This window comes from Glycine max, chromosome 15 (genome assembly GCF_000004515.6).
Source record: "Glycine max cultivar Williams 82 chromosome 15, Glycine_max_v4.0, whole genome shotgun sequence".
Lineage (NCBI taxonomy): Eukaryota > Viridiplantae > Streptophyta > Magnoliopsida > Fabales > Fabaceae > Glycine > Glycine max.
Genome location: NC_038251.2, coordinates 13,387,560 through 13,400,322, shown reverse-complemented (window position 1 = coordinate 13,400,322; position 12,763 = coordinate 13,387,560). Strand labels below are relative to the sequence as shown.

Sequence of the window (12,763 nt, the reverse complement as noted above, 5' to 3'; positions counted from 1 at the left end):
TTTCTGTTAAATATGTACTTTTTTCAAACACGTTAAATATGTGCATGAATATCAGTTTAAAAATATCTTATATTTGTACATAAGTAGCATTAATGAGAGAAATTCAATTCTCCATTAATATGTTATTGAATTCAATTTTACATTATATCCTATTTAGGGTTTCTATGACTGTGCTCCACTGTGTCTCAAAGTGTATCGAAAAAATTCAAGCACGACAGAATTACCAAAGTTTATGGCACACCGATCTCTTAAGATCCATTCAAACTATATTATAAAACTAAATTTGAGTGTTCATTTTTATAATTAATAATTTAATTTATAAAGAAAAAGTGAAATGTTCAACTCATAATAAAAAAAAATTGACTATGACTTAAAAAAGTTAACTATTAATAAATAATATACATAATAAATTATAAATCTATTAAAATTCAAATTGATTCTTTTTTATTAAAAATAGTTTTTTCCTCTAAACTAAACTAGGAATTATTTATTAGACATTAGTTAACTGTTTTCCATTTAGAAAAATCTAATTGTGTTTTGTTTGTATTATTCAGTTACATTTTTTTATTCATATATGATTCACTTTGTTTAGTTTTTTTATTACAGAATTTTTTAGGTGTATCAATTTAATGTTTTGCATAAATAGAATATAGCACGATTTATTATTTAAAATCTGTTATTACTCAGTACGAATGAATTTTGCTTCATGTGAACATAATGTATTTTTCCTCCAATATTTTTTCTCTTTCTCAATACTCTTACAATTGATCTTCATTGACTTACAACCAATTAAATGACATTTTTTGTGAATGTTTGAGTTCTTACATCAATGCAATGCATCATCCAGTGAATTTAATAAGGAATGGGAAGTGAAGATTCACAATCAACACATTACTTTAACACGCATCGATCTAACAATTTATTATGAGGTCCCTGTGTTTTAAAATGGTTTCTCCAGTTTGATAAATTATTTATTGACTTTCTAATGCTTAATGTAGTGTTTTTAGGTCTAATCAATTCAAATAGTCTGTTACAAATTGAATCATCATCATGCCAATGTTCTCTCTTACATGCATACTTTTTCACATGTTTTTATTTTCTCACCATTTTTTTCTCGATCGGCTTATCATTTTCTTTTTCTCTTGCAGTATGAGAAAAATGGAATTACACTTTTGTCTTATTTATTTACAACTAGTCATGATACATTTTTGTGAAGGTAAGAGAAGAAAAATTTTATAACAATAAATCATTCAATGAATTTTACGATGAATGAAAAATAATAATTAAGAATCAACACATTACTTTAACATTATACAACCACTGACTATTTATACTATTTATATCATCTTTATTAATAATTATAACTACACTATTATTGTACAGTGTCTAAAATTATTTATAACTAAATTTACATAAAATGAGGAAAAAATAGTTAAATTATAAGTTCTGAAACATATATATAATAACAATACTAATACTAATAATAATTGCAAAATTTTATTGTAATCAAGAGTGCTAAATTTATTGTTACATAATTAAAATTAATATATTTAAAAGTGACAAAAATATATTTAAAATATTAACAACTACATCTATTATTCTATTAAATAAAATCATACTATTTCAATAATTTTAATAAAAAACGGATTCGAACCCATGACCAACAAGTCACCAAGGCACAACTTTACCGCTGCACCAGGACTCACCCTCATTTCAATAATTTTAATATTAAATATAAATACATTTAAAATTATTAATTACAAACACAAAAATACGCACGTGTTAACATAATATCCATTATATATAACAAAAAATATCACTAAAGTTTAAATACTTTTACATTCTTTTTGAATTTATACCTTTTTATACAGGTATCACATAACTATTATTACTTGGACAAAATATAAAACAAACAAAATTTCAATAGCTTTATATTTTATAACTAATCATCTTTCTTAGTTTAATACAATTGTATTTTATATACTACTAAAAAAAATTTAAAACTAATAATTATATTTTTGCGCATATATATTTAAAAATATTAATTATAAATATAAAAAAAATATAACTTAAAATCTAGTTATAATCTAAATGTAAGTTAAGGAACACGTAAGTAATTCAGCTAAGAGCTAGTAACCAATATATGAGAATGAATTTATCTAGATTTAATCGAGTGGTTTGGAGCATTATGAATGGCAAAATTCGTCCAACTGCTGAAAATTTCCATTTTCCAACGCAACATAGAACTGCTATTTGAATTATAGTGCTTCCTGTTCGTCCATTTCTCTTTCATCAGCTACCTCTTATTCAAATCCTTCTCTTCGTGTCAACAAAAACCACCACAACAATTATCACCGTTCTCCATTCTCTCTACGAAATCCCACCGAAGCCAAAGCCCAAGATTGTTTTCTCCTCCAACCCCGTCAATTTTGCCAACACCACATGAATTAGAACGTCGAGATCATATGCCCTATTTGGTCAAAGCACTCTCTTAGAATAGATGTGGGGTGTGGCTTCCCCTCACAAAAATTGGTCAATTTTGGTGCATCATGGCTGGTTGATGATGAAGCACCAACTAGCAACATGCATGACCTTACTGAGAATTGAAGAAGAGTTGAAGTGTTAAACCCGTGAAGACGTTTGAAACCTACATATATACGTTACATGTTTAGCACATGGTTAATTAAATGGATATTGTGTATATAGTTCTCAGAATATTCGTGTTAGTTGGCAAAAAATTGACATGAAGCAAGTGGATAATAATAGCCCTTATACTATATATGATTTGGACTTTGGAACCCTTTAGAACGAAGTGAAAAACTCTTTAACAGCATAAAAATCCCAATATCAGCTGAACTAAAAGGGCTAAAAAACATATCAAATGGAAGAATGATTAGGGTTTACCTGGGGGAAGCTTAAAAGAGGAGCGAGAGAAGAAAAGGAAGGCTTTGGATCGTTGTAAGCATTTTTAATAATAAATAAAAGATTCATATGTTAAGAGAATAAAATAAATATGATATGTACCTTCACTCAAAATTAAATCATACTTTACATTTTAAAAAAAATTGTTTAACTCTTTTTTTAATAATCAATTCAGAATATTTCTTGATTATGGATGAATTTTCTAAGTTTAATAAATAGTAAGTAGAATGTAATAATGTCTTAAGTTCTTTAAGAGTCTACTTTTGCCTCGCATGAAAAGTATTTTGGGAATCTTAGTTTGCATCTTCACTAGCATAACTAATAATAGTTAAAAATAAATATAAATTAAGCCTAATTAAATAAAGAAGGATTTTCAGGAATTAATTAAAAGGAAAGAAATTTCCACCGCTTTTTTCTTCCTAAATTTTATACAAATACGAATTGGAAAAAAAAAAAAAAAACTGATACCTGTCTCTCTCCACTTAAACTTGCTAAGTCATCAATTCAAAATAATCAACAGATCATCTCGTTCGTGTATTAGTTATTATTTATTTCAATGTCAATCTTTCCTTTTGACCTTATCCTCTCTCTATTTCATGCTCGTTGAATAATTGGCCATCATCACTTTGTTGTCCGCAGACATGCATTATCAATCCATCCTTTAGTTTTCTTTTGTCGCAGCGCGTTGTAGTTTACATCAATCGAGTAATATATTCATAAAAAAACAATATAGTAATATATTTGTGAGATTATATATGTTTTCTTTGTTTTTATATAAAGAACGATATTTTATTTTGGTTTTTATATTGTCTTGTGTCCAATTTTGTCTTGAACAAAAAGTCTACAAAGAAGAGACTTATGAAAAACAAAAAATTACGGTTAAATAAATTTGTGATTGTTCAACTATTTTAGATTTAAATTTTTAGTTCTCTTAAAAAATAATTTGTTTATTTTTAGTTCTAAGATATAGGCTCCTATTGAGAAGTTTGACCTATTTTTAACCCCTATTATGAGATTAAATTTTTGTCTTTTTTTAATTTTATACTTTTTTAGAAATTAATTTTGAACAATAAAAAAAACTAAAATATACAATTTCTTAAGGGACTAAAATTAGTCATCTGATGTTCATGGACTAAAAATAGATAAAAAAAATTTAAGGATTAAAAATCAAAATCTAAAATAGTTAATGAGAGATAAAAAATTTAGTATCTTTATTCTTATTTAAAAGATTTAATTAGCTAATTCATCATAATTAAGAAAATTAATTAATTTAATTGATATAAATAAATTTATTCTAAATTTATATATTTTTTAAAAAATACTGTTGTCATTAATGCTCCACCTCTCTTTCCGTCTCCTTCTTCTTTTTTGTTTGGGTCACAAATCACATGTATCTCATAATCCATTGAATTAAAGATTAATCTCACTTGTGATGCATGATTGTCATTAACTCAAGAAACTTTTGCATACCAAAAGAATCAAATACAAATTTTTTCATTATATAGATTATTCAACCTAACATGACCTTACACCAATGTACTAACCCTATGAGTTTGCTTCTTCCTCCCTCTCTTTTCTAAATGTTTATCAATACAATCTCTATCATTTAATTAGGGGTATTTTAGTAATTCATTTTATTAAAATTGATTAAAAGTAGTAAAATATGTAATTCGAGTAAGAGAATAAAATATATTATTTTAATAAAATTATGTGTATTTTTTATACAATATATATCTATTTATATTTTAAAATAAGTATACATAAAGAGACTTTCTATTATTTCAGCTCAGATCATAAAATATCAAAATGCACCATTGTCTCAACCTTTGATTGAAGTCAATAACTGTCTATAACTTAATTTTTATCTCCTAAAGTAAATCCCTTATTTTATAATAGTTGAATCCTTGAGTTTTTTTAATGAAAATATTGATGGATCCCATCTGAAGGACGTAGTGGACAGCATACATACCACTGAAAAAATGGTCAGTGCAGCATTAAGTGGAACGACCTAGTTAGTGTTAGAACTTAGAAGAGTTGAACAAAATACTGATGCATTTGGAACATCAAACCAATAATGAATTTCAGGATTCAAAAGAAATTACCCAAAGTCACTCTTTTGAAGACATTCCCTTTGAATGGTACACACTATGCTACACTAAGCTCAACTGTGCACGAAATGACCGTCACAAATGATAAATAAGTCTTACTTATCTGGGCTCAAGAGGAACAATTATTGTGTGATCACGATGTTTATAAACTCAATCAATCAAAAGCCTTTGAATAATATAAAAATAATATTAACATAGATTTCAATACAGTTTTTATTATTATTAACTACATATTAACTATTTTAACATGCTTCTGATTGAATGTGCCTATAAACCCAATGTTCACGCAAAAATTACCAAGAGGTTTAGAGGCTATACATAGAAAACCTGACCAACATTTAATAGACTCTCATGAGGAACATTGAAGATCACACTATTTTCCCTGCATATCTTCCTCAGAAATGCATATATATAATCAACAGCTATTTTCTTGTGGAATCTTGAATCCCTCCTTGCCCTCACAACTGTGTTTCCAAGAATGTGAACCACCCCAGCATCCCTGCAGTTGTTTAAGAACTCAACTTCATCAACCTCAGTGTGGCTGCTAACATGACCAGAGGATTGAATAGTAGCATTCATATGCAATGGAGATGCGACTGACACAATTGAATCCACTGATGAAACTGTTGGATCCATATTCAATGAAGCTGTGTTTGCATTATTGTTCAATAGGCCTTGCCTTGACCCCTCAGTTTGCTCCTCATATAAGCTGTAGTCATCTGAATCTGAGCACCCCTCCATCATGGACTCAAGCTTCACAAACACAAAGAGGTTATGGAAAAGCTTTTTCTCAAAATCCTCATCTTTCTTGTGCAGGTCTTTGTATCCGTATCGCGCCACGCATCGAAACATGTGGAAGTTCTTTGGTCCGATCCGTTTTACAAGGAACCTTTCATCTTCTGGGACAGTGTAGACAGGGAGATATTTCACACATACAAAGACAACAACAGAATGGATGGCTGGTAGGTTTGTGATGAAGTGAGAAAAGATGTGGGGTACTCCATTTGCAAGCTCTGTGTATACTAGCCCAATTCCCGGGACACGAACAAGTCCTAAACTCGGTCCAAGTCCGAGAATCCATGCCATTGAGACCTTACTATGCATTTCAAACTCGTAGCGTTTCACCGTGCCGTAATGCCAGACATACATAATGAGAAGAAATGCTCCAGCAATTGCAAGGGGAGCCCATCCACCTTGATCAACTTTGAAGAGTACAGCAGAGAAGTATGTGCATTCCACAATCAATGATAAGCCGGTGAACACCACCACCAGAACCCAATGGCAGCGCCACACTAATATCATGATTAAAATCATAAGCAATGTTGTAACCAGCATGACTAGCACAACTGCAGTACCTGTAATTACAATGGCAGTTATATAATTGGGAGCACACCTTAAAGAAAAATTGTGATAACATTGCAAATAAGAGGAACAGTAGTAAACACAAGCATAATTATAGTTTCCTAATCAGCATATGTTGTACTTCTTACACACTTTGATGTAAAAAAACAAAAGTAAGCAATTATAATTGTATTTTGCTCGGGTAAAATGTGTTTAGCCCCTCAAGATTTGATTGAAATTGATTTTAGTCCCTGTATTTTTTTTAAAATAGTGGCTTTAGTCCTCATGTTTCTAAAATATGATGGATTTCATCCCTAATCCTATGTTTCATTTTGACCTAACAAGATACCATATTCACCACATTTCAGAAAATACAAGGACCAAAATCACCATTATAAAAATATAGGAACTAACCAATTTTGACCAAAATTTAAGGTACCTAAAACACATTTTACCATATTTTGCTCTTTCCAAGGATTTCATATACCACTCCTAGAAGTTGTACTTTCTAAATCCTTTCTAGTAAATTTCTTTTTCTTATAAAAGAAACATGAAAAAGTATGCCTAAAAACATTCAACAAGGGAAGAATAACTTACCATATGCATTTCCAATCTGACTTTTATTTTTAAACCCAGCAGTAACAGCAATGCATAGAAGCATAAGGATCCAATTGATATCCGGAATATATATCTGGCCGAAGAACTTCTTTGATGTATGTACAACTTTTATTCTGGGGAAACAGCCATGAGCATTGGCTTGCTTAATAATTGAAAAGGTTGCGGATATTGTGGCCTGGCTTGCAACTATAGCTGCTAATGTTGCAACAACAAATACTGGCCAGTATATTTTGTCTGCAAAATTAAGGATAATCAAGATAAAAGATTACTAAAGAAATAGAGTATTATTGTTACAGGTTTATCTTTGAAGATATTGTGCAAAAATTAAGCAATGAGACAAACAAGTCCAAATGATCCAATGAGAGCTTTTGTATCAAGATCAAGATACTAGGCAATCACTTAAGTTGATCCAGTCAGGGAAATGTAAGGTACAAAATAAAGGTATGGCAGTGAAAGAATTTACAACAAAAACCGGCTTCTCTAACTTGGTCATGAAGATACTTATTATATCTAAACAGAGCAAGTCTTCAGGAAATATGAACTAACAGTTAACTTAAGCATTTTTATTTTCAAATCAAAGTCATTGTATGAGCAGCCATGTCAACCATTTTCTTAAAAGCCTATAGTGAGCCATGCAACTGTTAGTATTTCCACTTCATCACACTTAAAAACAAAATAAAAATGAGAACAAAGAGGAGAGAACTGGAACGACTTAGAGTAGTTTAAGTGGAAGGGGAACCCTCTCTTACACTAACGGCCAACAATGTAGCATTAAATTGATTAAAAGATGTAATGATAGACTGAGGAGTGTCAGCAAATATGTTATTTACTCCTATTGGTTTTATTTAAAAGTATAAAATCATGAAAGAGTAAATCACGGGAATTGTGAAGAAGATAGTTGTTCCAAGGAGCAATCACGGGAAGGACTATCTATCTTGGAGTAAATCCAGTGATGGTACTTTCTCCTCAAAATCAGCTTACGAGGTTTTGAGTAAACAGGTAATGTCTCTGGATCAGGTGCTTTTCAAATTGGCGAATAAATGGAAGGGAACTGAAAGAATAAAGAGCTTCTTATGGAAACTGTCACAAATGTATTTATTGGAAAAAGTCCAATTTTTTGCGGTTAAGTTAGACCTACACCCACATTCTAAGAGTATCAAAACCTATAAACCTATTGCGAGTTCTAAACAGCTCAATGAGAATAAGGTGGACATCAAATGGAAATTTCCAGATTTTGGAGATGTTGCTCTAAATTGTGACGGCGCTGTGAACGATGGAGGTGGTGGTTTCAGAGCTAATTTAAAAGCCATACTGGTTGGGGTTAAGCTGGCTTGGTCGAGAGGATTCACAAGAATAAGAGTGGTTCTGATGCATCCTTGTTATAATGTGGTTCAAGGGATTCATGAAGTGCATTCCGGTTCAGGCAATATTATTTGGAACAACATACTAAAGGAAGCTAATCAAGTTGACCTGCAAAGAAAGCCTTAACTACAGATTCTTTTTATCATGTTTATGATTTTGCTCCTGATTATATATCTTTTATGTTTTGAGAGCTGATATGGCTCAGACTTATTTTCCTAGAGGCTTTTAACCTCATTTATCAATCACCAAAAAAAATCATGAAAGAAGCTCGTTAATTAAGAAGTGAAACTTGTAAAATATTATATTTCATTTCAGCTTATAATAGAAAGTGTCTTCTAAAAACTATATTAGCCAGTGTGTTATTAACAATTTTTTTCTTTATATAATTAATTAGATCGAGCACAAAACAATCCCTTAAGCTTAAGCTTTTATATATATATATATATATATATATATATTAACAGCCTATGGAAGTATAGAAGAGGCAACTAGCACTCCCCTTAAGTCACAAATCTTGGCAGTGTCTTTGGTAAAAATTGCATGCCCAAAACTTTGGAACCATAGTTTTGAAAAAAACTGGACTATTTCAAAATCAGTCAAAAACTGATCAAATCGATCCAAAATTGATGGAAAAAATAAACAAAAAAAAAATTGGCTCAAAACCAAAGTACGTAGAAAACCAATTTAAATCAGTATTTTTTAAAACTTTAATTTAAAACATTTTTAAGACAAACAAAAACACATACTTAATCAGCCAAACTCTGTAATAAATGGGCCCTAAGTTTATGAACTCTTCAACTTTTTTCCTAATTGCCCCCCTCAACCCCCAAAGTGAGATGCAAAACCCAGTAATTGACAATTTGACATCTCACTAGGTCTCCAAATCATTGAGTCAACCAGCTAGGTATCATACCCCATCTGGTGATGACATCTAACCTGGTCTCCAAAACACTTGAGTATCATACCACAAGTAATACAAATGAGGTCCTTTACTACTGTCCAAAAGTCCTCAATCTATAAACCCTTAACAACAAAGAAAAAAAAAATCTAAAACCATAAAATTCATCACAAACTTGCACGAGTTTGATATTTTTATAACATCTATAACATTAGTCAACACAAAATATCTAAAAAGGGAAAGAAAAATGAAACTTCCACCAAGAAGTTTATCACAAGAATGTAGTAAGAAAAATAGTAGCAGCATACTCGCTAATACACCATTTTGAACACACTCTTTACCAACTGAAATTTATTAGAAATCACAAATTTTGATGGATTCTACTTCTCATTTAATGACTCTCCAGATTTTATAGTTTTTAATAAATTAAAAAGTAACAACCAATAGTGGAGTGTGCATTAGAAAGAATATTACTAGCACTCTCGTGTAGCAATATGGTTGATGATCATATTCTAACAGCATAGGAGTATCACAAGTGGCAATTCCAATATAGAGTGTGACAAATATAACAAACCTGGAATAGAACGATAAAACGCATCTTCTGAATGATCCAAGTTATGCATAAGGTAAGCAGCCTGTCCAGAGTAGGCTAAAAGAAGGCAAGGGAACACTAGCAGAGTAAATGCAATCTGTACAGAAGAAACTGGAAAGTGTGCTAGGTCAGCAAAAAGAGCTTCTGTCCCTGAAATAGATCATATCAATTTACAAATCAGTTCCAAAGTTCAAATCATGTATTCACTTCACTTAATTAACATTTCTGAAGTACAAGGAGGAATTCAACAGTTATAAAAGTGAAGATACCTGTTATACTGAGCAAAATGCCACCAAGGGAAAGCCAACCATCTTTGCCTTCTCGTTGTAGATAGCGGTATATATACAATGGTGAAAAAGCTTTTAGAACACTGCTGCCATATTTACAGATGTTGAATATTCCTATGCCTCCAATTAGAAGAAACCAAAGAAGGACAATTGGAGCAAATAGCCAACCAACTTTATCTGTACCATAATGTTGCATGCTGAATAACCCAACTAATATTACAACAGCAACCAGCACAACTACTTCTGTAACACGGGAAAAAAGAAAAGAAAAGAGGAAAAAAAAAACTTTTCAAGACTAAGAACATAAAATAGATGAATTTGAAAATATAATACTTAACACACATAATGGTAGAAATAGAAGAAAAATGCAATGTTACAGGTGTAGGACCGTACCGTTACTCAAATCAGCGTGATTCACCTTGATGCCACCAACGGCAGATAACACTACAACAGAAGATCTTGTAATGAATATATTGAATTCACTGGAAATGTATTATGTATTTAAGATGATACTAAAGCAAAAAAAAAAAAAAAGGAGAAAAAAGTGAATTGAAGCTGAATCATTTTATCTGGAGCCTTATGCAATACAACATACATGAAGCTAAAAAGGAGATGAACTACATGAAATTAATTTCTAAATCATCCATTCTTAAAGGGGAAGAAAGAAAACAAGCTTTATAAATAATGTACTAAGATCTTGTATTTAGACCTTTCCCAAGCTTCATTTAAATACATCTCTTGCTAAGTCATTTTGGACCAAGTAATCTATAAGGCCATTCAAAATACTACCAGTTTCAAATTATATATTCTAATTGTTGTCCCTTTTTCTCACCTCATAAAATGATTTTATAATTTCCCTTCACAGTTTGGTAAATTTGCACATTTTGACATATAAAATACAGAAGCATGCAAATCTGTTAACAGATATAGTACTTGGGTAAACAGCAAGAACGTTTAGTAGTTTCCATTTACAGAAACTTCACAAATAAATAAGAATGAGAAGATCAGCTTCAGACAGAAGAAGCCATACCAGATATAGCTGGTGTAAGAATACCATCTCCAATCACCATGCAGGTACCAACAAGGGCGAGCATAAGAATGATATTTTTCATATAAGGTGTTTCCTCTAACCATCTCTTGGTTTTCGCAGCGAATGACTTCTCACGGATTGTAGACCGACTATATGTTGTTAGCTCTTCATCAGTACGATGCTGGTTGGGAATGGTTCTGATGTTTGCATGTCGACAGAGCAAGGAATAAAGAGCCAATGTTCCACCTGCTCCATAGTAAACTTAGTAGCAGCTCAACAGTGTTGACAGATACATCTGTCCAATATGCCATATGTGGAAATACTAGTATGCTTTACTTGGCCATTAAAGGAATTCTTTTAATTGAAAAGTGAGCTTTCTCATAAAATCTTGGATATGATTCACTCTAGACTAAACCATGTACCTGATAGTGATATACCAACAAAATATTGTAATTGTGAATAGCATTATGTTACTAGTCCAGGAAAGGCATAAAGGAAGGAAATATCTTCTGATTTTCAGATTTGGATCTGTCGGGCATTATCATACAAGATGAAAATCTTTTCTATACAGAAATTTTTTTTAGGAATGTTATTCATAGAAAATATCATTCAGATAGAGAAGGGAACTGATTATCACACCTTTAAGTTATACTATATCATCACTTGGGATTTCCTTAGTTCAACCATAAATATATTAATTACCAAAATCAAGCAAATACCTTGACCATTGTCATTTGCTCTTAATACAATAAGAACATATTTGAGCAGTGGCACCAGAGTAAGAGAGTATATAATCAAAGAAAGAGCTCCAATCACATCCTCCTGATTGTTAATTCGTTGAGGAAATGTATTATAGAAAACGTATAAGGGGGAAGTTCCCAAATCTCCATAAACTACGCCAAGACTCTGATATGCAAGCCGCAGAAGCAACAATGTAGAAAATTTCTGAACAAATCAAACCAACATTCAATAGCTAGCATAATATCTTTCGAAACTGCATAAGAGAATTAGATAATGAAGAAATCCTGGTTGAAAGTTCAACTAATAATCACTTAACTGACATGTGAAAGGATAGATTTCTTAATCTACTCAGCATTTACACATGTACTTCAATTTCTTGTAAGTATTTAAATTTAAAATAAGATTGACAGTTTCAAATCCATGCTCCAGAATGTAATTTAGAGTGAAAGGTCTTTCTTGTGCAAATAAAGTACAGCTTTTGTTAAAAATATAAAACCATTCAACTGCACCTAATAGCTTGAATTTAAAGGAGAGTTGGTTCTTAACTTGGCTTGAGAGCCTTTGTCACCAAGTGGTCAGAAGTCTAATCCTTGCTGCTCCACTGCAGCTCCACCACCAAATTGCTTAAGTTTCAATACCACGTTAAGGACCAACTCCCCTACAAGCTTAAGCTTACATGGAAGCCCAGGAATTAATGGTTTTATATATACCATTTTCTCACTCAATAGCTCTAAAGCCTAAAAGCATATATATGGGAATTGGCTATGATACAGATATGTTGTAATTCTAAGATTGTTGTTTCATTAAGATCTTGAGTTATTTAGTACAGGTTCGATACGGGTACTACCATATCAAGGACCAGCT

At 31.2% G+C, this 12,763-nt stretch overlaps 1 protein-coding gene across 5 annotated transcripts in view; it reads right to left on the bottom strand.

Annotated features, from left to right (window-relative positions):
* Positions 1–5,225: 5,225 nt before the first annotated feature.
* LOC100796449 (potassium transporter 10) overlaps positions 5,226–12,763 on the bottom strand; it is a 9,301-nt gene continuing 1,763 nt past the window's right edge. For all 5 annotated transcript variants that reach the window (XM_003546350.5, XM_006597706.4, XM_041010058.1 and 2 more), the window contains exons 3-9: positions 11,878–12,103; positions 11,159–11,404; positions 10,522–10,572; positions 10,111–10,371; positions 9,824–9,991; positions 6,969–7,223; positions 5,226–6,385 (exon numbers count right to left, since the gene is read on the bottom strand). In XM_003546350.5, coding sequence (XP_003546398.1) covers positions 5,343–6,385; positions 6,969–7,223; positions 9,824–9,991; positions 10,111–10,371; positions 10,522–10,572; positions 11,159–11,404; positions 11,878–12,103 — 2,250 coding nt within the window. In that variant the 3' untranslated portion in view covers positions 5,226–5,342. The remainder of the gene's footprint in view (positions 6,386–6,968; positions 7,224–9,823; positions 9,992–10,110; positions 10,372–10,521; positions 10,573–11,158; positions 11,405–11,877; positions 12,104–12,763) is intronic.